The sequence below is a fragment of the Salmo trutta genome, chromosome 21 (genome assembly GCF_901001165.1).
Source record: "Salmo trutta chromosome 21, fSalTru1.1, whole genome shotgun sequence".
Taxonomy (NCBI): domain Eukaryota; kingdom Metazoa; phylum Chordata; class Actinopteri; order Salmoniformes; family Salmonidae; genus Salmo; species Salmo trutta.
This window is the reverse complement of record NC_042977.1, coordinates 25,485,073-25,511,420: the sequence shown is the minus strand read 5'-3', so window position 1 is coordinate 25,511,420 and position 26,348 is coordinate 25,485,073. Positions and strand designations below refer to the sequence as shown.

At 40.9% G+C, this 26,348-nt stretch overlaps 1 protein-coding gene across 2 annotated transcripts in view; it reads left to right on the top strand.

Annotated features, from left to right (window-relative positions):
- Positions 1 to 1,892: 1,892 nt before the first annotated feature.
- cdh6 (cadherin 6) overlaps positions 1,893 to 26,348 on the top strand; it is a 39,286-nt gene continuing 14,830 nt past the window's right edge. Inside the window, exons 1-4 of one of the 2 annotated variants that reach the window (XM_029704909.1) lie at positions 1,893 to 2,069; positions 16,557 to 16,907; positions 22,947 to 23,241; positions 23,450 to 23,569. In XM_029704909.1, the coding sequence (XP_029560769.1) occupies positions 16,674 to 16,907; positions 22,947 to 23,241; positions 23,450 to 23,569 (649 nt within the window). In that variant the 5' untranslated portion in view covers positions 1,893 to 2,069; positions 16,557 to 16,673. Of the gene's footprint in view, positions 2,070 to 13,327; positions 13,367 to 16,556; positions 16,908 to 22,946; positions 23,242 to 23,449; positions 23,570 to 26,348 lie in introns of those variants that run through there. The other variant, XM_029704907.1, reaches the window with a different exon arrangement.

The window sequence follows — 26,348 nt, the reverse complement described above, 5'->3', positions numbered from 1 at the left end:
TTCATATACCTTTGACTATTGGATGTTCTTATAGGCACTTTAGTATTGCCAGTGTAACAGTATAGATTCTGTCCCTCTCCTTGACTCTACCTGGGCTCGAACCAGGAACACATCGACAACAGCCACCCTCGAGACAGCGTTACCCATGTAGAGGAAGGGGAACAACCACTCCCAAGTCTCAGAGCGAGTGACGTTTGAAACACTATTAGCGCGCACCCGCTAACTAGCTAGCCATTTCACATCAGCTTGTTTTTACAGAATTCACCCGCCACAATGACTTCTTAGATTTAAGAAATTCAACGTCGTCAGCAGCAGTCGAGTGGAATGTGCATCAGGCATGTCAAATAATACGTTTAGGTAATGTCAAGATGAAATAACATACAATAAATCTACTATGTTTAGTTTACTGCTACTGCCATTCTCTGTTATGGCAATAATTGTTTTGAAGAGCCAGTCAGTGGCCCTAGGGGGAGGATCAGTAGGGGTGTGCTCTGACTTCAGACTGTCCATTCAACATTGTAATATATGAGCCTGGGTCTGCTGGAGCCTGTGGTGGGCATCCTAATTAGAAAGACATTGGCTGCCTCCCAAATCACACCCCATTATCTATATAGTGCACTATTTTTGACCCAAGCCCATTGCCTCTGGTCATAAGCAGTGAACTATATAGGGAATAGGGTGCCATTTGGGACTCAGACATTCGGTCAGCTAGCTGGAAGGGAATTGCTATATCAACTGGGTTATGTGTATAATCAATCTGCTACATGATCATTGGATACATGTCTCTGTTGTTGAACCACCTGCATTAACTGGGCAAGGAAACTTATTATTAAAAGTTATCCGGGCATGGTCACTGTGAGGCTGTACCTTCTATCTCTGCATCCACCTCAGATGTCATACTTTTAACATTTTCTCTCAGGTAACACTACATTACATTCTCATACCTGTGTAGTAACACTCTAAAAAGATAAGTAACATCATATTACCCAGTTGTTGATTGTTTGGTGTGTGTATAATGATATATTAATCAAATACTTCAGAGGAAATGTTAATATAAAAATAGGAATGTGTACCTAGGTCACCAGGGGAATCCTTCCTGTTGTCAAATATTAACAAAGTTACAGAGCGTGATACCTCTGCTTGAAACAAGTGATACCCCTCTCTGAAACAATGGCTGTCAAAGCCCAGAGCCCCAGAGCTCACACAGCACACTGATGAGACTTCAGGACATCACGCTGTCAAAGTGAGAAGCACATCCCTATGACCCTTTAGCCATTTTAACCGTCAGACAGTGACAGTGCTCAGGTGCCTTCCTCAACCACCCACCCAGTCTGTCAGAAACACTGACATTTTCCTCTCATTACAAAATGCATCCTGCAGGTTTTCACAACCAACAACCTCTGTGAATGTGGATCAAGACAGCTTGATTTAGGGCAGGTGGAAAATAGTGTCCGTTGTGGGATAGGCCTATGTGACATTTAATTGTCCAAACTCAGTGGTAACAGTTGTAGGCCTATGGCTATAGGCTACATAAGGAACATTTGAAGGACACAAAAGTGTCACCTAGACACAAAAGGGTCTAGGTAGCCAAACCAAGGCAATAACAAATGTCATTATTGAAATGCTCTCATTGTCAAGGCATTGTCACAAACCATCTTTGTAGCTTTAATTGTTTCAGTGTTTGTTGAATATGCAATTCTTTTAAGATGCTAATTAGCTTTGAAAGGCAGGAGAACAATATTATCTTGTAAGAATGGCTCATGAGAAAAATGATGTGCCCCTGTTAGAAATCGCTTGGGAAAACCCCTCATAAATATTGGTGATAAATTAGTCATTTTCAACTCAGCCTGTCCCTTTAATCGTGAACCAGCGCCTGACACCCAATCAGGAGCAGCTAGAGTCCGACTCAACTTCCAGAGTGAGAGAGCAAGGGATGCTCATCATGAACTAAAGAGAGAGAAAGAGAGAGCAAGAGAAGGCAGGCACCAGTCCGCGTTCAGTGAGTCAGTTGCATGCAACGGATTCACACAGACGCGCATTGATTGAACTTTCAGCTACGTCAAACATTGGTAAGTGATGTTTTATTTAGCTGTATATGTTCAAATAGCGCTCATGATATAGTCGTATTACAGTATTTAAAACCACACGCACTTTAAAGGGTTCCTTTTATTTGTATAGCTGTAGGATGATGTTCGATTTTGTGATAAATAGCTTGTAACTTCATCAAAGTTGCTTTCATTGGATAATTTAATGTAGAACGATCTCATGAATTCGTCTCATCAGCCTACAACTTCATTTAAAGGAACTAATCAATGTTTTCTAGAAAATTATAATACACTTCCCGAATTGCTGGATTTGTCATGTACCGGTAGCCTAGGCTGACTGCAAAATGGTTGTGTGTGTAAAAAGCTGCATATTTTCATGTCCCCTGAATAGTATGTCATGATTCAATTAGAGGTCCTAAATTATAATTATAACTTAATTTAATTGACCCTGCTTAAAGTTTTACTGTTTGTTATTTTCAGAGTCTAGTGGCAGTCATGTCTTTAGCGGTAGTGTTGTTTGGTACTGTGGCTTAATAAGGTGTGTGTTCCCGTTTCAATGCGACATGTCAGAGTATTGAATCAAGGCTACCCTGTAAACAATCCTTGTTTTTGAGATAAACATGGATTATGAAGACCATGTTGTTTGTTGAATGGTCATGGAAGGTCTCGTGATATAGTAGCCTACTGTAGGTTAATGTTGATATTGGCATTGTTATTGATAAAGCACTCATAGCCAACAGTGTACACTTTTTGTGTCTTATTAGAAATACTTGATGTGTAGGCCTATTGTTTTATTTATTGTTTAGACACTGGCACTCTATTGCTGTGGAGTGTACTTGCACTCTAATGTGGATGTGGAGTGTACATGCACTCTAATGTGGATGTAGGTGCTACCCTAAATGCAAATCTACCCGTTAGTGCAGTGCTGAGGCAAGTCACCTGTATTTTACCATTCCCAGTCAGCTATGCCCATATGTGCAGAGCGTGCCCCAGGAGTTTGTGAATGAGTAATTATGTCAAAAAAAGAAAATACAGGCAAAACATTGACATTTATTTTCCACAGCAACAAGTGTCTTCTATATAGCCCATGCATTTCAGGTGGTTGTCACCTTTACAAAAAAAGATTGCAGTTTGGAAACTGCAGTAAAAGTGCAGCAACTGCAGTCGACTGTGGTATTTTGGACCCAGTAATTGTAGAACTGCAGTTACACTGCAAATTACTGCAGAAACAAACAGTGTTATTTTGGACACAGTGTTTGCAGCATACTGCAGTTATACTTCACTCTGACTGCACATTTTTCATAAGGGCAAAAAGCATTTTTAAAGACTGAAAATGTAATCTTTTTCATTGTATTAATTCTGTGTTAAAGGAGAATGGAAACACTAGGCTTTAGAACACCATCTAACTGTAACTGTAAATCACCATATTGCCATTGTTGCATCCCAAAAATGGCTGAATCCTAAAATTGTCTGAAAGACCATGAAGTCTGCGTGCATTAATGAGCATTTTACAGCGGGTTGGTCAAAACAAGCATTGTGATTGGTTGAGACGCGTTCTAAGCCAAACTAAAAAACCTGTTTAGCATAGGTAAGCCTATGACGCACAAATGGGAATCTTGTTTTCTGTTCCATCTGACGATACTGTGTTTCTGGCAACCTAACCAATAGAATGAACGGACATATTTTTTCAGCCAGTCGAAATCATGAATCAGAATAATTTTTATGTTCCATCTGACGTAACTGTGTTAGCCATATTTGGCTAGCTAGCAAGGAATAAGACCGTTGTCAGCCAGCATGGCAACGGAACATTTAGAACGAACGACTGGGTTGCATCCATAGATATAGAACAAAAAGACTTCACAACTGGGTCGCGTCTCGGGCAAACTAATCAATCGAATGAACGGACAGGTAAAACAACATGAAATGCAGTTAGTTTGCTGTCTTACCAGCTTCAGTTTGAAGTGATTGCGTTAGCTGTGTAGGTGGCTAGCTCCTCTGAACAGTGTCCTGACAACAGAGCACATTTTCTATGCCAGGAAAAATCACACATCATGAATGTATCCAAAACAGCTTAAACAAACGCAAATGCAGCTACTTTGCTGTTATTCTAGCTGCACTGTTTGACCTGACTGTGTTAGTCGTTGTTGGCTAGCTAGCAAGCAAGGAATAAGAGCATTGCCAGCCAGCATGGCAACGGAACATTTAGAATGAAGGACTGGATTGCATCCATAGATATAGAACAAAAAGACGTCGTGTCTCTGGCAACCTAACCGACAGAATGAACGGCCAGCCGGCTTGGCTAGCAACCAAAGACGTGTCAGGACTAGACCTATATTTTTGTTGAGGGATGAAATAGTTGCCTATGAATACATTTATCTAAATAACATGTTTTATTTAATTGGTAATCAGTTGTAGAAAAGCAATTGTACATTTAAAGTTGTGCGAAATGACTTTTTTAGCATGGCTGTGCTGATCTACAGTACTCGGCTTATGACCACAGCTAAAAAAGTTGTTTAGCACGCCCTCTCGTGTGCAATTGCTTTAGAATTTGCTTGTGTCAAACCATATATGAAAACATTATTCATATTTTGAAAGCTGAGAAACAGTCCTTTCGAAGGATATGACATACAGTTGCACCACATCAATCAAATGGTAATCAGTCAAGTAAAAACACCTGTGAAAATGTGTATATTCTGCGAAAATCAAAGCTTATTTCCCAAACTTCTTTCATTTACACAACTTCCTAATGAAGATAGAGACAAATTTAGAGCATGTTAAGTCCTTATTTTGAAAGGTTTTAAAATCTAAAATCAGAATAGTAATACCTTTTACTGTGAATGGGTTACAGCCGTTTTAGTGAACGGTGGTATTTTTGTAGAATTCTATGGAACGTTCTGTCATCAGACACTTTCTTATCTGGATTGTATATTAACTACATATCTGCACCAAAACATATTACTAATGGCATCTAGTCTTACATATGATAAGGAAAAAAACATAGACAAGTAATATAATATTAATAAATCAATAACTTTATTGAGAGGAATACATAATCTCATTCAAACCTGAAAACAAAGTGCAAGTTACATAAAAAATTGGAATGACAAAATATGATAAGAATAAGGCATATAATAACAATAATTGACGTTTTCTGTACATACATTACATTAGGCCTATAGCCTTATGCACAAAGAGTCCGAATGAGCACAAATTAAAATAATACATGGGAGGCTAAATGACCAGTGATAAACTGAGCTAAGAGTCGCTTTACTAGTGCCTATGTCTGCAGTGAGTCACATTTACTGTAGTAACACAATCTAAAACATTGGTCCCCTACGAGGCATAACTGCTTGGCCTTGCATTCTGGTGCAACACAAACATCCACGTCATATCCTATTTTCTATCCTTCCTGTAACAAAGCCAACAATTTCTAGAGTAATCCTACGGTACGTTGAATTTCACCTAGGCTCAACACTAGGCTGTGAGGGTGAGGGTGTGATTGTCCCTCAGCCCTGTCTGTAGCCTCAGCAGCATGTTGTCCAGTCTCTCCAGCCCCTGTCTGTCCTTGACACCTTAGGGACAGCTTCTACTGACTTCCTGGTGCACAGGTGACATGTCTATAGTGTCATCCTCCTCAGTCCACCAGTGTTCGACAGACAGAGAGAGAGAGAATTTTAAAAAACATAGGCTGAATATACAGTATATAGGCCTAATAGTACATAACAATAATACACCATTGACAGTTACCAGGTAGACCAGGATGATTTAGGATAGTTACCAAACGGACTACCAGCCTGAGCTTTCAGAAATCATAGCTATAGCTAGTCAGAAGGATTAGGTTTTTGGCTTAGGCTACATTCATTCTTGCAATCAACACCCAGCAGGCTTACAAGTTTTTAGGAATCATAGATAAACAGATACCTAATGAGATATCTAGCTATGTAGCTCGTTATCTAGATAGCTAGCTAATAATGATATGGGTATCATACATTTTACTGGTAAAATAGCAATCCTGCAGGAGCCCTCTCTTGTGGCTGGCTAGCTAGCTACTGTAGAATCAGACACCAGCCAGTTAATTTGAGCTCTTAGCTCATACCAATGACAAAGGCTCTTCAAATTAACAATTAGATTTGTTTTAAATGTATAGTTGTCAAAGGTGACATTAACATAAAAAGACAAGATCTAGATCTAGCTAGCTACTGTACCTTGCCTTCTATTGGCTGACAGATTCATTTTATCAAATAGGAAAAATAAAAACGAATACAGTTTCTTACCTTAATATTGTTGTCCTGATCTCAATTGCAAAGCTGACAAAGATGTGAGAACCCTTTCAGAGCCAGTGGAGGCAAGGCGCCTCCTGGTGGCAACATTCGCTTTCAGTCCCCAGCCAAAACGAACAATTTGCTCAACCCTGTCAATGACGTATTGACGTCAGCCGTTTCTATGGCAATTCAAGTTGGCACTACCTATACCTCTAAAAAAAATTTTTCAAATATTTTTGTGGTGTGTGCCCTATGCATGAGCAAGGAAAAGTATTTGTTGTAAATCATAACTGATTATTTCCACACCTTCTTGGGCACATAATTTTCTGTAGCTCAGTTGGTAGAGCATGGTGTTTGCAACACCAGGGTTGTGGGTTCGATTCCCACGGGGGGCCAGCACAGAAAAAAAATGTATGAAATGTATGCATTCACTACTGTAAGTCGCTCTGGATAAGAGCGTCTGCTAAAATGACTAAAATGTAAATGTAAATAATAGTGCATACTGTACCAAGAGAGGCAATGGGTGTAAAACAATTTCTCTGAATGTTAAAAGCCTGAAATACTGTTGGTTGATGATGATAATATTATCTTAGAAATGTCTGTTGTATGGATGTTATAAATATCCCCAAAATTCTGAGTGTCTTCAGTATTCCCAGTACTCCCAGTACTCCCAGTTTCCCACTACCCAACCAGGTCACTGTGACCTTTGGAACAAACTGCTTTCCACTGATTAGCCTACTCCAGTAGAAGAGGATTGATTATCCTGCTGTTTTAAAACTTGATTAAGAATGATGTGACCCTTCACTATAGGGAATTATGATTCATTTCTATGTCAACTAAATGGGGTATTCCGATTGATTCTCATTTGGAAAATTCAAACAGCTTCTTTAATTGTGCCCTCGTGTGGTCACAGTGGAACAGGCACACAGGAATGGATGTTCTTAAATGGGTATATTGATTCACACAGTGACGTTTTACACTCTCATGTGTCTCTTAAACATTTGTTTCTTTACTGCATTCATCTAACATGCCTGAAAGTGTTATTGAGAGTGAATGTGACTAGTACGTACCATCCACTGTATTCTCAGAAGACCTATTCTTTATTCATAACATATCATCCATCAGAAGTTTTATTTTACCATGACGTAATCGTAGTGCACTCACATTTGACAAACAGATCATTATCAAATTGAATTATATGGGGTCTGTATGTAAATGTACCTAGAGTTTGTAAATAGTTTTGAATGTAAATGTGCTTATGTGCTCTGTCACCTCATTTGACAATGGGCCATTGTCCCGTGTGTTTGTCAAGCTAGCGAGGGGTTGGATTGCATTGACTAGCACAGGTGTGTCATCAGTTACCTATATAGGTGTTTTTTATAGATCAGACTCCTGACATTTTGGATCACACCACAAATATTGCTCTTCTTAGAGAACAATGCACTATATCTAAGCCATTGAATAGCATAGGCAGAGTACAATGAATTGCAGAACTGATATCCTCAAATTAACAATTAATTTTGGCAACCAATCGGTTCTCCTGTCTGGAGCATAAGTATTACATTGTCTTTTGAAGACAACTTATGCCCCTTTTCAAAAATGTCTTGCACTGTTTGACAGCCATGGCAATTATAGATTATAGAGGGAGCCTCATTTGCAGTCAGCAGGTCTATAACAAGGCCTAATGTTGTCATTCAATCTCTCTCTGTTTTTTAACGCTACTGTACCTGGAATAACAAGGAAAAATTGCCTAAATAACAATTTACATTCAAATACTGCTATTAGCCCATACAAACGCATTGAATAACAGATAGTCCCCCCCTCCCCAATCTAAATGAAGTTTGTTCTGAAGTGTGTGTCCTATATCAGAGAGATATAAGAAAGATCAGGAAACATTAGTATTTCTTTGTATTTATGTATTTAACCCCTTATTTTTTGGCATCTAAACAGTCTCCATATATACATCCATACATTTTTTCAACTGGTACCGGGGGACCTTCAAACGAGTCTTGTGAGGCAAAACAACCGACATGTACGTGTTCGTGAGAGTCTCATCTTTCCATAGACGGGTCATAATAGTTTTGTAGGCCAAACCGCTCGGACGCTACAGACGATTCTGTGAGAAGACTGATTTTCGCAATGCAAAAAAACCTGATATCTCTAGTTTAAATTAGACCTTAAAAGGTTAATGGGCTGAAAAAAAACTACTGTACAAACTACTGTACATTTAACACCCCAAAATGTAATAATCTGCAAAGATCAGTGAAGGCAAGGGAATGGATGTATTATTCTGATGACCTAGCAGCTATGAAAACAGACCCATCGATTTGTTGTTGTTGATTGAGAAAGTTGCAACCTCTAGTACAAGTGTTATTTGTTATTTATCACAGGCTTTATCTTGTATCATTGGAGGATTGGCTGTAAATATGAGTTTGGGGTTTGAAAAAGAGAGCTCTTTCCCCCCACCCAGAGGCTAACACACCCTGGTGTGACACCCACACACAATCTCTTCTTTCCTTTAGGAATACTAGCTTTATTGGTTTGGTTAATTCTCAAGCTTTGTCAAGCTTAATTGAATTGATTTGAAAAGAGGGCATTGATGTACGGTAGGATAGCTAGTTATAAGCAGAATTGCTAATAGCACCAGTCGCTCTATTAACAAGTGTGGAAAAGAATGAGAATATGTTGGTAGATATGAAAGGCTACTTTTAACTTTTTCCTTTGTGCTGTATATGCTTTTACCCTTGTATCATTCAGCTGTATTTTGTAAGCTGACGCAATACTAGTAGGCCTATTTGTTTGCAGTATCTAATGATGTAATGCTCAAAGGTTGCTCTCCTATTGACCATATGATGATATTAGGCTCTCTATACCATTAACATCAAGCAGTTTATTGACCAAGCCTGTGGCGTAACTCAAGATCACCAGTGCTTCTTCCACATCTTGAACATGATGACACATGTTGACCTCTGAGGGTCATCCAGTGCTTGACCCTGCCCTCCTCCCACTGCACTGCTCTCTGCCAAGGGGATTTGTCTGAATGCTGCTCCCTCCTCTGACATGTGGGTGTTTACTGTGTGGGAACATGGAACAGGGAGTGGAAGGTCAAACATTTTAGACGTGAAATATGAAACGAGGACAGTAGGAGAGGACAGTAGGAGTCAGTTGAAAATGGACAGTGGTTTTAGCCATATAATTATAATTATGTTATACTGAACAAAAATAGAAACGCAATATGTAAAGTGGTTGGTCCCATGTTTCATGGGCTGAAATAAAATATCCCAGAAACTTTCCATATGCATATAAAGCTTATTTCTCTAAGTGATTGTGCACAAATGTGTTTACATCCCTGTTAGTGAGCATTTCTCCTTTGCCAAGATAATCCATCGACCTGACAGGTGTGGCATATCAAGAAGCTGACTAAACAGCATGATCATTACACAGGTGCACCTTGTGCTGGGGACAATAAAAGACAACTAAAAAATGTGCAGTTCTGAAACAGCACAATGCCACAGATGTCTCAAGTTTTGAGGGAGCGTGCAATTGGCAAGCTGACTGCAGGAATGTCCAACAGAGCTGTTTCCAGAGAATTGCATGTTCATTTGTCTACTGTAAGTCGCCTCCAACGTCGTTTTAGAGAATTTGTCAGTATGTCCAACCGGCCTAACCACGCCAGCCCAGGACCTCCACATCTGGCTTCTTCACCTGCGGGATCGTCTGAGACCAGTCAACCGGACAGCTGATGAAACTGTGAGTTTGCACAACCGAAGAATGTATGTACAAACTGGGAAGATAATCAACGTGCCTGTCATCGTCACCAGGGTCTTGGCCTGTCTGCAGTTCGGCATCAACCGACTTCAGTGGGAAAATGCTCACCTTCGCTAGAGAAGTGTGCCGTTCACGGATGAATCAGTGTCATGATTCCTTTATGGTTCATTATCTGATGTGCAAGAAGACCATAGAACAAGGCCAGGTATAGACTAATGACTGGACGAGCTGGTCAGATCCTGAACTGCATTATGGCTAAAAGGGGAGAGAAATTCAATCAATTCTGCCCTACAGCCACTGTCATATGTGGGATGTAGGCTAATGACTAATTGTCTTCCCCCTTTCTCTCTCTCTCTCTCTCTCTCTCTCTCTCTCTCTCTCTCTCTCTCTCTCTCTCTCTCTCTCTCTCTCTCTCTCTCTCTCTCTCTCTCTCTCTCACACTCATAAGGAGTAGCTCCATCAGACGCTGGCACATTTGCATTGTAATAGTGAGGCAGCCACATTCCAGTGCTTGGACACAGTGGTGGAGGGAAAGCTCTGACCTGAACACTCCTGCTAGGTCTTTGCACAAGCAGACCATAAAGCTGCCGTTCTCACGCTTTCGCCTCCTCCAAGGAGGAATCCCAAACAACCACCCACAATACACACACACTATGAGACACTGGGTTACACAGGCAGCCCCATTGACGAAGACGCCATAAATGAAAGACACACACAGTTTAATGGGTTGTCATCTTCTTTAGTATCCAACACCTAAAGCAATGGATCATTGAGGATCCAAAACAGCTTTGGGGGTTCTAAACAGCACAAACACACACACGTATTAATCTGGGAAACTGTTCGCCGACATCTTTCAAGTGTGCTGAATTTATTTATACTCAAAATGCAATCACTTCAGAGGAGCTTCTGTAGGTATGGAACTGACATGCGTCCAGCCATTTGAAGACAATTCTGGAAACAGGGCAATACAGGACAGGTAGATACGTACTGAATCAGATGTGGCACAACGTAACGTACATTGCTTCCAAATCACATTATGCCCCTCTTCCGGTTACGTAATTAAGAGGTCCCATCTGGTATGAGCGCGCCAGCGACGCTCCCTGACAGTAATTGTGTTGGTGCACATGTCAGTCCCATTCAGGGGACTCAACATCTATTATCTCTTCCTGTTAAGATTAGTGCACAAATGTTGCTGGGGAGATTATAGCTGGAGTGGAGGGGGGGACTGGGACCCTTGTAATTGAGAGGAGAGGAGAGGAGAGGAGAGGAGAGGAGAGGAGAGGAGAGGAGAGGAGAGGAGAGGAGAGGAGAGATAGGGATTACCATTCATGTTGTGTGACAGTCTTTTCTACTCAAAGAATTGGCACTATAATGGTTGTACAAGCTCAAATCAGACTGGTCAATGCAAATGTAGTGTGTATGTTTTCAAGTCATTGTTTTGTAAGATCATACAGAGGAGAGGTCTGTCTTTATTGAATAAGATATGTCAGATTATCATTCATCATTTGATTTCACACATTTTTTTGTTTTCAATGGTACAAAACAAAGAAAGAACATATGTTACATGAAATTAGATCTTTATCACCTAGAGCAGACAAGTCAAAGAGACAAGTCAAACAGAGCCAAGCAAGGTGATAAATACTATGGCATCTTGAAGTCTATAGTCCCCCCCCTAAACAGACAGATCAATAGGTATCGACGGCCCATTGGTCCCTGGGGAATGACAGTCAACTGTTTGGCTGCCTATCGCTCTGGGTGGTGGCAACCTGATAGCAGGCCCCCTCTTAACATCCACCACTTAAACACAATTTACCTTCCAGACTTGCCCTTTTTGGGGAGAGAGTTGAAAACTGTAGTATACAGAAAAAACATGCACTGGGGTACTTGTAGTGTTCTTCTAAATGCAAAACGTTGAGTTTATTATTTTATATCAGCCTCTGCTGCTTTAATATACCAAACGCATACATTTTTGTAATACAGTACATGGAACCATATTAAAACTGTTCCAAAGTTAAAGTCAACAGGTGATAGTTCCACCTCCATGCTTTATTCATTAGAAGTCTGCAGACAGCGTGTATGTGTCTGTGACACAGGCAGGCATTAGGTGCCTTTATGAGGCTGCTCTGCCCTGTTGTTGTAACAGGTCTTGTACCTGTCGACCGCCTTCTCCCTCTCCCTCCTCACACAGAAGCAGCCAGGGCTGACATTCTCCTTTCTTCACCTCTAATTGCTCCTGTGGGACTCATCAGGCCCGCTGAGGCTAAGGCTGAGGCTGTCCGCAGGGAGGCCCCCACTACTCTTCAACACCCTAAAGACGTCCTTATGCTTCCCAGCCGAAACAGTTTGGAAGAGTTTGTGCATATCTTATGATGACATTTTGTGAAGTTTTTGTTTGTTTTGGACTTCGGTAAGGTTTTTTTTTCGGTTGTTCGGGCACACAAAAATGTTTCTTAAGGCAAGCCGAAGTTGGTAACCCGAAGTCTACCCCGCTTCGTCAGTGATTGGTCAACAGTAGGGATTCTTCAGTAAAGTCTTTGTTGTCATTCAATGAGAGGCGACTCGTTTTCATGCACATTTAGTCATTTAGAAATACTGCACCAAACATCCTCGACAAAAACGTCAAAATTAATGACAGATTAATCTTAGATTAATTATTTTGAGGATGTGACTATTTTGAGGATGTGTATACTAACTACGGTGTATCAAAATGGACAAACAGTACTATTGCTGATTTTCTTTAGCGTTTTTTCAGCGAAGGTCTTTTAAGACAGAATGAGAGCACTCATTCGGTTCGGCTAGCCACTAGCCGAACTGTAGCATGCTGACGCCTTAAAGTACAGCCCTCCTCCCCTTTAAATTCCTCTGCCATGAAATGCAAGACTTTAAAGGCAGCAGAGTGAGAGAATGAGTGTCGTGTCACCTGAAGGTCATGCTAGATGGTCTAGTAAATTGGTTTGTGTTGTAATGTCATAAGATGGCTTGTTGTCCAAAATGGAAGATAGATTTTTGTATTATGGATTTAATAAAAATCTACATGCTAATGTACAGTATATGGGCTGTATTTGGATCGTTATTGTATGTATCGAATTCAAATTCAGAGTACAGAATGATTATTCAGCTTAATGTTTAATTATTTAGCAGCCATTGGATGGTTTCAATGTGTTATTTTAATGTACAGAGGTAGGCTCCAGTGAGTCTTAACCACTGCTTTGTTCTTTCGTCTCTAGGGCTGTGGCGGTCACGAAGTTTCGTCAGCCGGTGATTGTCAAGCAAATAACTGTCGGTCTCACGGTAATTTACCATTAATTAACATAAACACAATTCGCATCTCCTGGCTTCCACACACAGCCTACAAGCTACTGATGAAGACCTTTGGAACATCTACATTTTAAAAAGTCTAATAAATCCATGTAATATAGCCTACACATTCACAATAAACCCATTATTTATTTTAGACAGGTCTAAACAAGCATGATATGAAGAAAATGTAGCCTATTTCAGAAGAACAGAATAGCATACTCTGAGTTGTCTTTATGTTAGGTCCTGGTGTGGCTATGCTAAATGGCTGTGGGCTACACTAGTTCATTTAGCAGACAAGATTTGCTTGGAATTCCGTGGCATTATTTTATAGTATGAAGAATACAATTGAACAAAGCTCAATAAACTATAAATAGGTGTGCTATTCTGTGTTGAGCGGTTAACAAAGAAATAGGTACTAACTTTAGTTGTTCTACAAACATTGGGCTATATGTTTTGATTATTAATACATTTTAGGCCTGCAGGATGCGACTCTAATGATGATTTGAAAAAAGGAGCTTGAAAGGCATGCGCTCTGCTTTGTTTTTTTGCGCAGGCTGTACACACATCCTTAATCTCTCATTCACAATTTGACAAGCACTTGATAATGCCTCGAATTTCATCCCCTTTGTGGCTGTAATGGACCCCAAAAAAATCCATGCAGCGCACTCCGAAACACTCGGGTTTTTCTCACAGTCTACAAGTGAGGACAGACACATCGGGGACGCAACTGCGCACATCCTTATCTAATTCCGTGTGCATATTGAAGAAATTGGAAGAACTGTCCACATTTACTTTTCGGCAGCCAACAAGATGAGTAGACCTAAGGAACAACAAAAGCACTAGCCTATGTCAATCTACTATCACCTGTAGTATTTTATTTTACATTTTTTTATTTAACCTTTATTTTATGAGGCTAGTCAGTTAAGAACAAATTCATATTTACAATGACAGCCTATAGTACAAAGGTCAACCTATTCTATTCTGTGCGAGAAATAAATATTTCAAATATAGTCTGGGACAGTTGTGGGATGCACTAGATCCCAAATTAATACAACCACAAGCGTAAAAAAATATGTCTTACACAATGTGGCTGACACAACAGATCAGAATTAAAAATGTTGATAAACTACTAGGCTTTATATTCACATTCTAAGCGCAGCAATGCGCACACGGCAGTAGGCTATAAGCGGGAATGTTCCGTTAGCGGGAAAACACCATTATCAAAAGTGATTATGCATGTAATGCTTTTTTATGGGGCATTTTTATGGTGAAAATGATCTTCCCCAAACTTGAAACTCACACGCTGCTTGTGTATGCCAGTTAGGCTCTAAACCCCTGGTAAAGCAGATTAATGTGCTTCATTTTAAGACGTTATTTGGCCACTTTAGTTGTGATACACACCTTATCAAAACATATAGGCATATGGGCTAGGCTACATGAGGTGTGCGACTATGATTAGAGAAAGTCGCAAAAAAAGGCTGTTTCTTATGCTGGGCATCATTAATAATAATATATAAGTGATAGGCTAATATTGTCACCCATCAGACTATTCTTGATTTAATCTTGTCTTTACATATACTAAATCAAATATTTGTGAAATTTGTTTTGATTTAGAATGGACCATTATCATGCACCTGTCTCAAAACAGGGGTAGCGTGAAAAATACATCTATGCACTTAAATAGCGAATGGAGGACGCTTTTCCCATGATTCATTTTTAGGCTACTAATGACCATGAGCAGCATCAGAGCTTGGAGAAGCCTAGTTACCGTGACAAAATGGTCACGTGGAATTTGACTGCCTTCATGACTCGTGACCGCCGGTGTGGCGGTAATACGGTCACTGCAACAGCCCTATTTGTCTCACACATGTTGGTATTCAGTCTGCACTACATGGACCCCAGTCTCTCAGCAGGACCTGTGAATAAATTAGCAAACATTTTGTAGTGGGAATGGATGGGAAGCTGTCTGTGTTCTCTGACATAGTATGTAACAAAACCACTCTAGATCCAGGTGACTTCCCCCAGCAAGACTCTGTCAGGGGATTTAACAGGTCACAGAGCTGAGGGAAATGGCTCCCGGCTAGGCTGGGGCCTTGACTAATGCGTTTCACTAGGCTAGCCCCCATTCTGCTCTGCTGCCTTCTAGGGAAGCCTCACTTCCACACTGATATACAAAGGGATTAGTCCCCTCAACTGAAAATATAGTAAGAGGCAAAGAGCCCCCAGCCCCCTGTGTTCCTTTTAACCTGACTGATTCTGACAGCAAATCAATACGCTTTGGTATCTGTTACCTTATTCAATTAGTCCATTTCATAAAGCAGGCATAATGGCCCTAATGGAGGACATGTTGAGAGGTCAGATGGCAGCAGTAGAAAAACAACGGCGTGATTGCAGGAATCAATTCGCCCATCATAATTATGTCTTTTAACTGATTCATGGCCCCTGCATCCGTCCCTCTCACCATCAGTGAAGCAGTGTTGACCCTTAGCTTTCTATGCTGATGAGTAGATACACATGCACTTAATGTCAGCACAGATGCTGTAAATCGCTAATTGTAGAGGGGGGAGAGAAATGCCCGAAAATACATGTGCACTACCCCTCCCCTTTCCACTGCAATCACATTGGCAATTTCCTTGATAAGTAGTAAAGGGGCCGAGGCATGGCTTGTCGTGTGAACAGGGTAGCTGGTGATGGGTGGAAATGACGTGGTGGCCTGATGCTTCTGTCTGTGTGTGGTTTATACATCATCTGGTCAGGACATGCATGGCATGTTATTAGGCTGTATAACACCAATGTGCTGTATATTGTAAGAGACTGAGAGTATCCTAGATGGGGAAAGGGGTATTGCCGTAAGTGAGCAAATTGCTCTGTAAGTGTTGTGCTCTCTAAAATAGAGCAGTTCATGTGGATTTGGACTATTGATTGATTGATTGATTGGTGTTTTAAGTGCAAATCCTTTTTAGCCTTTTTTTAGTTAAAGGCTAATTGAACACCAACGTTTTTCTTCTTCTTCCTTTTATCTAAATTAAGATAAATTAATGTTGATAGCATGTCATTATTCAATTGTCTGTCTGTTTTTATGTATTGTTTGTTTTATCTGTATTCAGATCATGATACACATTACTTTTCAAAAAAGACGGAAATGTGTCCCTCTAATCGTTCCTCCTCTTCCCCTTGACAGGTTCCAACACAGCCATCAAGGAATAGGACAATGCGGGTGAGGCCCAGCTCCCTTATAGGACGTAAATATCAGGGCAGATAGAGGCTTGGCATTTTGTGCAAACACCACAGTTCCACTATGAGGACTTGCATGCTGGTCCTGCTATGGGCGTCCCTGTCCCTCTACGTGGATACCATGTCTATTACCAGAAGGATTGTGGTGGAGATGGGAGAGATGGAAGGAGAGAAGGAGGAGGACAGAGATGGAGGAAAGGGAGGGAAGCTACTGAAGCGTTTCAAACGAGGATGGATGTGGAACCAGTTCTTTCTACAGGAGGAGTACACTGGGAGTGACAAGCAGTACATTGGCAAGGTATATCCTTTTGTCTTATTGCAGCCGTGCACTTCTGAAAGAGCAGTGTGGGGAAAACCCCACTCCGCTATTGTTGATTTCTGGCCTTGACACAATGACAATATAAATATTGAGAAATCTCCCAGAGCATCAAATGTCAATGTCACTGGCTAGTGGGACCACATCATATCCCCCCACCAGGATTGGGATTTTCTGATGTAACACAACAACATACACTGCATGTTTTAGAGGCTGGAGAGAGGAGAGCAACTGAAGCTACTGAGGCCCTGTACCCTGTAGTACCCTGTAGTACCCTGTAACCCTCCAGGCTCTCACAGCGAGACCCGGCTTCACAGAGAAGCAGGGAGATAATCAAAGATTGAGAGAAAAAGGGCAAAGAGAGAGAGGGGTGGGGGGATGGGGGGGGGTAGAGACAGAGGGAGAGAAAGGCATTCTGGAGCCACCACCATCAGTCTTGCATTAGGTTACTCTGTGGAGCCCTGGGGAGTGAAGCAGCGCTGTGCAGTGGATTATTTCCATATGCCTTGTAGAAAATAATTCACCTTGTCAGGTCCCTCTTTTTTTCTCCACCAAGCCTGCCTGTGTGTTGCCATGCATATAATGAGATGTTATCTGTCACATGTGCTTTTCACTGTTCTGTCCTCTCTGATGGGACTGAACAGCCTTGTTGTGTGTTATAGATGTTTAGGTGGACATTGTTTACCACCAACAGCACTGTTGAAATGCATTTAAGTCTGCTGTAGTGAAGATGGGACACGCTGAGCATGGTAGAGGATAAAACCCAATTCTATGTCCATTGCTCAGAGTTGCATAATGGCTACTTAGAGGCACGGGAATAAGAGATGAGATGAGGCAGGAACATATGTGCTAAAAGGGGAATTGCAGGTATTATGTGTTACATGTTGGATTTAGATGACTGAGACATCTGTGGGAGGCTACAATCATTCATTGTTGATCATGTCAAGGCTTTTATACCATCTTGGCTTTCTTCTTTTTCAAAGACTGTCTCCTTTCTTTTCCCTCGATCATTGTGAACTCCCGTTTCATTCACGTGTGCATGTTCTGAGACTGTCTTGTGCTTTGACATTTAACTAGAAAGGGATTACTGTGTGTTCTCAATGACAGTGATCAGAGGGCATTGAGAGTGCACTCTGATGTTAATTGATTCATTTAGTGGATCTCTGTTTGGAATTTGTAGCAGTGTATCTATATAGACAAAAGTACTTGGAGAGGTAGATATACTGTTTGACAGATTAATTGGAATGTTGTACTAAATACCATAACCTTTACAAACCATGTGGTTTGTCAGCAAAGCAAGCCCATATTATGGAAAGACGGAATGAGTCACTTACCACTCAGAGACCATCAGCACCCTGCCCGTCACCTCCCCTACAGTTGAAGTCAGAAGTTTACATACACCTTAGCCAAATATATTTAAACTCAGTTTTTCACAATTCCTGACATATAATCCTAGTAAAAATTCCCTGTCTTAGGTCAGTTAGGATCACCACTTTATCACATTCCCAGTGGGTCAGAAGTTTACAAACACTTAATTAGTATTTGGTAGCATTGCCTTTAAATTGTTTAACTTGGGTCAAACATTTTGGGTAGGCTTCCACAAGCTTCCCACAATAAGTTGGGTGAATTTTGGCCCATTCCTCCTGACAGAGCTGGTGGAACTGAGTCAGGTTTGTAGGCCTCCTTGCTCGCACACGCTTTTTCAGTTCTGCCCACAAATTGTCTATGGGATTGAGGTAAGGGCTTTGTGATGGCCACGCCAATACCTTGACTTTGTTGTCCTTAAGCCATTTTGCCACAACTTTGGAAGTATGCTTGCGGTCATTGTCCATTTGGAAGACCCATTTGCGACCAAGCTTTAACTTCTTGACTGATGTCTTGAGATGTTGCTTCAATATATCCACATAATTTTCCTGCCTCATGATGCCATCTATTTTGTGAAGTGCACCAGTCCCTCCTGCAGCAAATCACTCCCACAACATGATGCTGCCACCCCCGTGCTTCACGGTTGGGATGGTGTTCTTCGGCTTACAAGCCTCCCCCTTTTTTCTCCAAACGAAACGATGGTCATTATGGCCAAACAGTTCCATTTTTGTTTCATCAGACCAGAGGACATTTCTTCAAAAAGTACAATCTTTGTCCCCATGTGCAATTGCAAACCGTAGTCTAGCTTTTTTTATGGAGGTTTTGGAGCAATGGCTTCTTCCTTGCTGAGCGGCCTTTCAGGTTATGTCGATACAGGACTCGTTTTATATACTTTTGTACCTGTTTCCTCCAGCATCTTCACAATGTCCTTTGCTGTTGTTCTGGGATTGATTTGCACTTTTCGCACCAAACTACGTTCATCTCTAGGAGACAGAACGCGTCTCCTTCCTGGGCGGTATGACGGCTGCGTGGTCCCATGGTGTTTATACTTGCATACTATTGTTTGTACAGTTGAACGTGGTACCTTCAGGCATTTGGAAATTGGTCCCAAGGATGAACCAGACTTGTGGAGGTCTACAATTTTTTTTCTGAGGTCTTGGCCGATTTCTTTTGATTTTCCCATGATGTCAAGCAAAGAGGCACTGAGTTTGAAGGTAGGCCTTGAAATATATCCACGGGTACACTTCCAATTGACTCAAATGTTGTCAGTTAGGCTATCAGAAGCTTCTAAAGTCATGACATTATTTTCTGGAATTTTCCAAGCTGTTTAAAGGCACAGTCAACTTAGTGTATGTAAACTTCTGACCCACTGGAATTGTGATGCAGTGAATTATAAGTGAAATAATCTGTCTGTAAACAATTGTTGGAAAAATGACTTGTGTCATGCACAAAGTAGATGTCCTAACTGATTTGCCAAAATTATAGTTTGTTAACAAGAAATTTGTGGAGTGGCTGAAAAACGAGTTTTAATGACTCCAACCTAAGTGGATGTAAACTTCCGACTTCAACTGTACCTGTCACTCACACTCTACCTCACAGCCCATCTAATACAAACTGTAAATTGGATGTTTCGCTAGCAGGGTTCAATTCCATTTTCATTCCTCTCAGTTAAATTAGATAAGGTCATTTCCATGTAAAAGGACCCATGACCGCCAACATGTGATGTTCATAAGCATGTCAAATTGGAGGTAAAATGTAAGCTAAGAGTCTCTATTTTTTTTTAAACATATGAGCATTTATCTATTTTTCAACCATTTCCATCTTAAAAAAAATGGAATTAGCATAGGCCCCTACCAACTAATATCAACACTTATATTTCATTTTGGATACATTTTTCTGCCTTCCGTAAGTTGAAGAAACATTGCCTTGTGCCTTGATATTCTGTTACCAAACAGCCACATATCTTTAAGATATGTTTTTATTTCTCTCCCTCACAAGGAGGAGGATATTAAAAGTACACAGAAGTAACAAGTAAAGGTAGACTTATCAATTAGTTCCAGTGTTTTTACTCATATAAAGGTTGTGTATTAATTATTAAGTAATTAAAAATCTAAATGTTGTCACAAAATTGGTAACGGAATTTCTGCAATTGATTTGGGAAATGGGAAATCATAGTAGTCACAAAATACAGTTGGGTTCACAAGTTTGGACAGCACAGTGCAGTATAGCACAGTAGAGTACAGTACAGTAAAGAAAAGTAGAGTATAGTTCAGTACAGTAGAGAAGAGTAGAGTTCAGTACAGTGCACAGTAGAGCACACTAGAGTTGAGTACACTATAATGTACTGTATTTCACTGTACTCTACTGTATGGTAAAGAACTCTACATTACTGTACTCTACAGTACTCCGCATGTGCTCTACTGTACTATACTGAAGTGTTACTCTACTCTATTGTACTGTACTGAACTCTGCTCTTCTACTGTTCTGTGTTGTACTCTACTGAACTCCACTGTGCTGTGCTTTGATGTCCAAACTTCTGAAACATAGACATCTATGATTGGTTCAGATTTGATCCGTTCCAGACCAACCACATTTGGTCTTGTTTTGGTGCAGAGCTCACTAAAAGAATAGCCAGTGTGTAGAATAATACCCAAATATGCAAAGTAGGATATTGCATATTTATACCTTTGACTACCTATTTAGGATACATCACCATGAAGAGAATTATATTAATATCTATAATTATGCATTTCTGTGTAGTACAGATCAGGGACCCATGATGAAATTCCGTTACCAAGTGTAAATCCACTTACATTTTACATTTTAGTCATTTAGCAGACGCTCTTATCCAGAGCGACTTACAGTAGTGAATACATTTCATACGTTTTTTTTTCTTCTCCGTACTGGTCCTCCGTGGGAATCGAACCCACAACCCTGGCGTTGCAAACACCATGCTCTACCAACTTAGCCAAAAGGCTTGTTTTCAAAGTAAATGTGTCTTGTCATAGCTGACATCTTGAATCTTAATTCAGAGCAGATATTTAAGAGCAGAGTTTTTGGAAAACGTGGACATATAACAGGAGGGAGATTTTACCTACATTCTGTACACAAACTTTTGCATCTGCACAGTTCATCCAGTAAATGTTTTTTTGTAAAATTGTTTGTGTAATTTGTTAAAAGGTATCCTTGTGCATAGAGTTAGTTGTATGGTTTGTTAAACTATGAAATCAATGGGTCTCAGTACAATTGCGTAGCAGAGGAATTGCCCATAAGGAATTTCCCCATTGGAATACTAGTCCAATCCCTAAATGGACTGTTGAACGCAGTTATTGTATCGTAGATACACTACATACCAAAAGTATATGGACACCTGCTCGTTGAACATCTGATTCCAAAATCATGGGCATTAATATGGAGTTGGTCCCCCCTTTGCTGCTATAACTGCCTCCACTCTTCTGGGAAGGCTTTCCACTAGATGATGGAACATTGCTGCAGGGACTTGCTTCCATCCAGCCACAAGAGCATTAGTGAGGTCGGACACTGAAGTTGGGCGATTAGGCCTGGCCTGCAGATGGTGTTTCAATTCAACCCAAAGGTGTTAGATGGGGTTGAGGTCAGGGCTCTCTGCAGGCTAGTCAAGTTCTTCCACACCGATCTCGACAAAACATTTCTGTATGGACCTCACTTTGTGCAGGGGGGCATTGTCATTCTGAAACAGGAAAAGGCTTTCCTCAAACTGTTGCCACGAAGTTTGAAGGACAGAATCGTCTAGAATGTCATTGTATGCTGTAGCATTAATGTTTCCCTTCACTGGAACTAAGGGGCCTAGCCCGAACAAGGAAAAACAGCCCCCGACCATTAGTTCTCCTCCACCAATCTTTACAGTTGGCATTATGCATTTGGGAGGTAGCGTTCTCCTGGCATCCGCCAAAACCAGATTCGTCCATCCGACTGTGAGATGGTTAAGCGTGATTCATCACTCCAGAGAACACGTTTCCACTGCTCCAGAGTCCAGTGGCTGCAAGCTTTACACCACTCCAGGCAACGCTTGGCATTGCGCATGGTGATCTTAGGGTGGTATACGGCTGCTCGGGCATGGAAACCCATTTCATTAAGCTCCCAACGAACAGTTCTCATGCTGACGTTGCTTCCAGAGGCAGTTTGGAACTCGGTAGTGAGTGTTGTAACCAAGGACAGACAATTTTTATGCGTTACGCGCTTCAGCACTCGGTGGTCCCGTTCTGTGAGCTCGTGTGGCCTACCACTTCGCGGCTGAGCTGTTTTTGCTCCTAGGACTTTCCACTTCACAATAACCACTTACAGTTGACCGGGGCAACTCTAGAAAGGGCAGAAAGTTGACAAACTGACTTGTGGAATCCTATGACGATGCCATGTTGAAAGTCAATGAGATCTTCAGTAAGGCCATTCTACTGCCAATGTTTGTCTACGGAGATTGCATTGCTGTGTGCTCGATTTTATATGCCTGTTAGCCTACGGGTGTGGCTGAAATTCCCGAATCCACTCATTTGCAGGGGTGTCCACATACTTTTGTATATACTGTATAGATCAGTATACATCCAGTATTTGCCTTGCTGTCATCTCTCTGAAGGCCCCATTTCTCACAGGAGACAAATATGTTTTGATTTTCTGTGCCAGCTCCAATCCGATATGGACAGGGGGGATGGAACCCTGAAATACATTCTAAGTGGGGACGGGGCTGGAGACATATTTACCATTGATGAAAACAATGGTGACCTCCATGCCAATAAGAGACTGGACAGAGAGGATAAGGCCTTCTATACCCTCCGAGCCACCGTGGTCAACAAGAACACAGGCATGAAACTGGAGCCTGAGACAGAGTTTATTGTTAAACTCCATGACATCAACGACAACGAGCCAATATTCACTAAGGAGCTTTACACTGTCAGTGTACCAGAGAGGTCCAATATGGGTATGTGCTCTTTAACTTTAATTTGACTTTCGACATTTCAACTTCATGACCCTTCAATTTAACTCCCTTTGATGATAAAAGATCAGCACGATTTCAAGGTCAATGGGAACTTAAAGTGTAAAATACCCTGTATGGTTTTGATCATGTGGATGTAAGTTCGTATTCATCCTCAGCGATTAACAAAGCCTTTTTTATCTTCCATTCTCAGGTACTTCAGTCACCCAGGTGACAGCCACGGACGCAGACGACAGCATGTACGGGAACAGCGCTAAACTACGATACAGCATCAGCCAGGGGCACCCGTACTTCTCTGTGGAACCCGACACAGGTTCGTCTGTCTGCCGGCCGGCCGGCCGGCCTGCCTGCCTTTCTGTCTGTCTGTCTGTCTGTCTGTCTGTCTGTCTGTCTGTCTGTCTGTCTGTCTGTCTGTCTGTCTGAAACAGCAGCAATGCTGTTTAATCCCTCAAAGCAATTATTATTACAATGAAGAGAGAGACGGTAATGCAATGTAATGTTCAGAGTCAGACTTCCAGAGCAATTACTATTCTCTTAGCCCCCTGTGCATTTTCCAAAGTAGACTGAAACATTTAATCATTTCTAATGTGCACTCTGGAACATCTCCCGTTGCTGGTTCTGTGTTTAAACAAAAGGGAAATGGAAACAAAAAAGCCTCCAACTGGCAGATTATTGTGTGGCTTAACAGCGATATGGTTTATCCCTGATGTGACATGGACGATGATGTCCCCGTCACACCAGAGGACGTGAAATCCTACGAACTTTGGAGAAAAAAAAGATGTTTCTAAGGGTTAATCTGAAAACAGTCATATCATAGATTATAGAACCCATTCAAACAAGCCAGGCCGGGCCAGACAGTATTGTGTAGGATGGATGTTGGGTCAGTTGCCATTTTCACTGTCTCATAAAAATAATTAGGTTACAGTTGAAGTCGGAAGTTTACATCCACTTAGGTTGGAGTCATCGCTCCAATATCCAATGATAGGGCGTGGCGCGAAATACAAACTCCTTGAAAATCCGAAAACTTCAATTTTTCAAACATATGACTATTTTACACCATTTTAACGACAAGACTCTCCTTTATCTAACCACACTGTCCGATTTCAAAAAGGCTTTACAACGAAAGCAAAACATTAGATTATGTCAGGAGAGTACCCAGCCAGAAATAATCAGACACCCATTTTTCAAGCTAGCATATAATGTCACAAAAACCAAAACCACAGATAAATGCAGCACTAACCTTTGATGATCTTCATCAGATGACACTCCTAGGACATTATGTTATACAATACATGCATGTTTTGTTCAATCAAGTACATATTTATATCAAAAAACAGCTTTTTACATTAGCATGTGACGTTCAGAACTAGCATTCCCACCGAACACTTCCGGTGAATTTACTAAATTACTCACGATAAACGTTCACAAAAAAAAACATAAAAATTATTTTAAGAATTATAGATACAGAACTCCTTTATGCAATCGCGGTGTCCGATTTTAAAATAGCTTTTCGGTGAAAGCACATTTTGCAATATTCTGAGTAGATAGCCCGGCCATCACAGGCTAACTATTTTGACACCCAGATTTACTATAAGATTTACTATAAGAAAAATTGGATTACCTTTGCTGTTCTTCGTCAGAATGCACTCCAAGGACTTCTACTTCAACAACAAATGTTGGTTTGGTTCCAAATAATCCATAGTTATATCCAAATAGCAGCATTTTGTTCGCGCGTTCAAGACACTATCCGAAGGGTGACGCGCGGACGTGTATCGTGACAAAAAATTTCTAAATATTCCATTACCGTACTTCGAAGCATGTCAAACGCTGTTTAAAATCAATTTTTATGCGATTTTTCTCGTAAAATAGCGATAATATTCCGACCGGGAGTCGTTGTTTTCGTTCAAAGACTGAAAATGTAAAATGGCCTCTTCACGTGCACGCGCGCACCCGTCTCATTGTTCTCAGATCGACCACTATCCAAATGCGCTACTGTTTTTCAGCCAGAGACTGCAGAGTCATCATTCAACGTTCTGGCGCCTTCTGAGAGCCTATGGGAGCCTTAGAAAGTGTCACGTTACAGCAGAGATACTCTGTTTTGGATAGAGATGACAAAGAAGGCCAAGAAATGGTCAGACAGGGTACTTCCTGTACAGAATCTTCTCAGGTTTTGGCCTGCCATTTGAGTTCTGTTATACTCACAGACACCATTCAAACAGTTTTAGAAACTTTGTAGTGTTTTCTATCCAAAGCTACTAATTATATGCATATTCTAGTTTCTGGGCAGGAGTAATAACCAGATCCATAACAAGTTAAAACAAGTTAAAACTCGTTTTTCAACCACTCCACAAATTTCTTGTTAACAAACTATAGTTTTGGCAAGTCAGTTAGGACATCTACTTTGTGCATGACACAAGTAATTTTTCCAACAATTGTTTACAGACAGATTATTTCATTTATAATTCACTGTATCATAATTCCAGTGGGTCAGAAGTTTACATACACTAAGTTGACTGTGCCTTAAACAGCTTGGAAAATTCCAGAAAATTATGTAATGGCTTTAGAAGCTTCTGATAGCCTAATTGACATCATTTGAGTCAATTGGAGGTGTACCTGTGGATGTGTTTCAATGCCTACCAAACTCAGTGCCTCTTTCCTGGACATCATGGGATAATCGAAAGAAATCAGCCAAGATCTCAGAAAAAAAATTGTAGACCTCCACAAGTCTGGTTCATCCTTGGGACCAATTTCCAAACTCCTGAAGGTACCACGTTCATCTGTACAAACAATAGTATGCAAGTATAAACACCATGGGACCACGCAGCCGTCATACCGCCCAGGAAGGAGACACGTTCTGTCTCCTAGAGATGAATGTAGTTTGGTGCAAAAGTGCAAATCAATCCCAGACCAACAGCAAAGGACATTGTGAAGATGCTGGAGGAAACAGGTACAAAAGTATCTAAATCCACAGTAAAACGAGTCCTATATCGACATAACCTGAAAGGCCGCTCAGCAAGGAAGAAGACACTGCTCCAAAACTGCCATAAAAAAGACAGACTACTGTTTGCAACTCACATGGGGACAAAGATTGT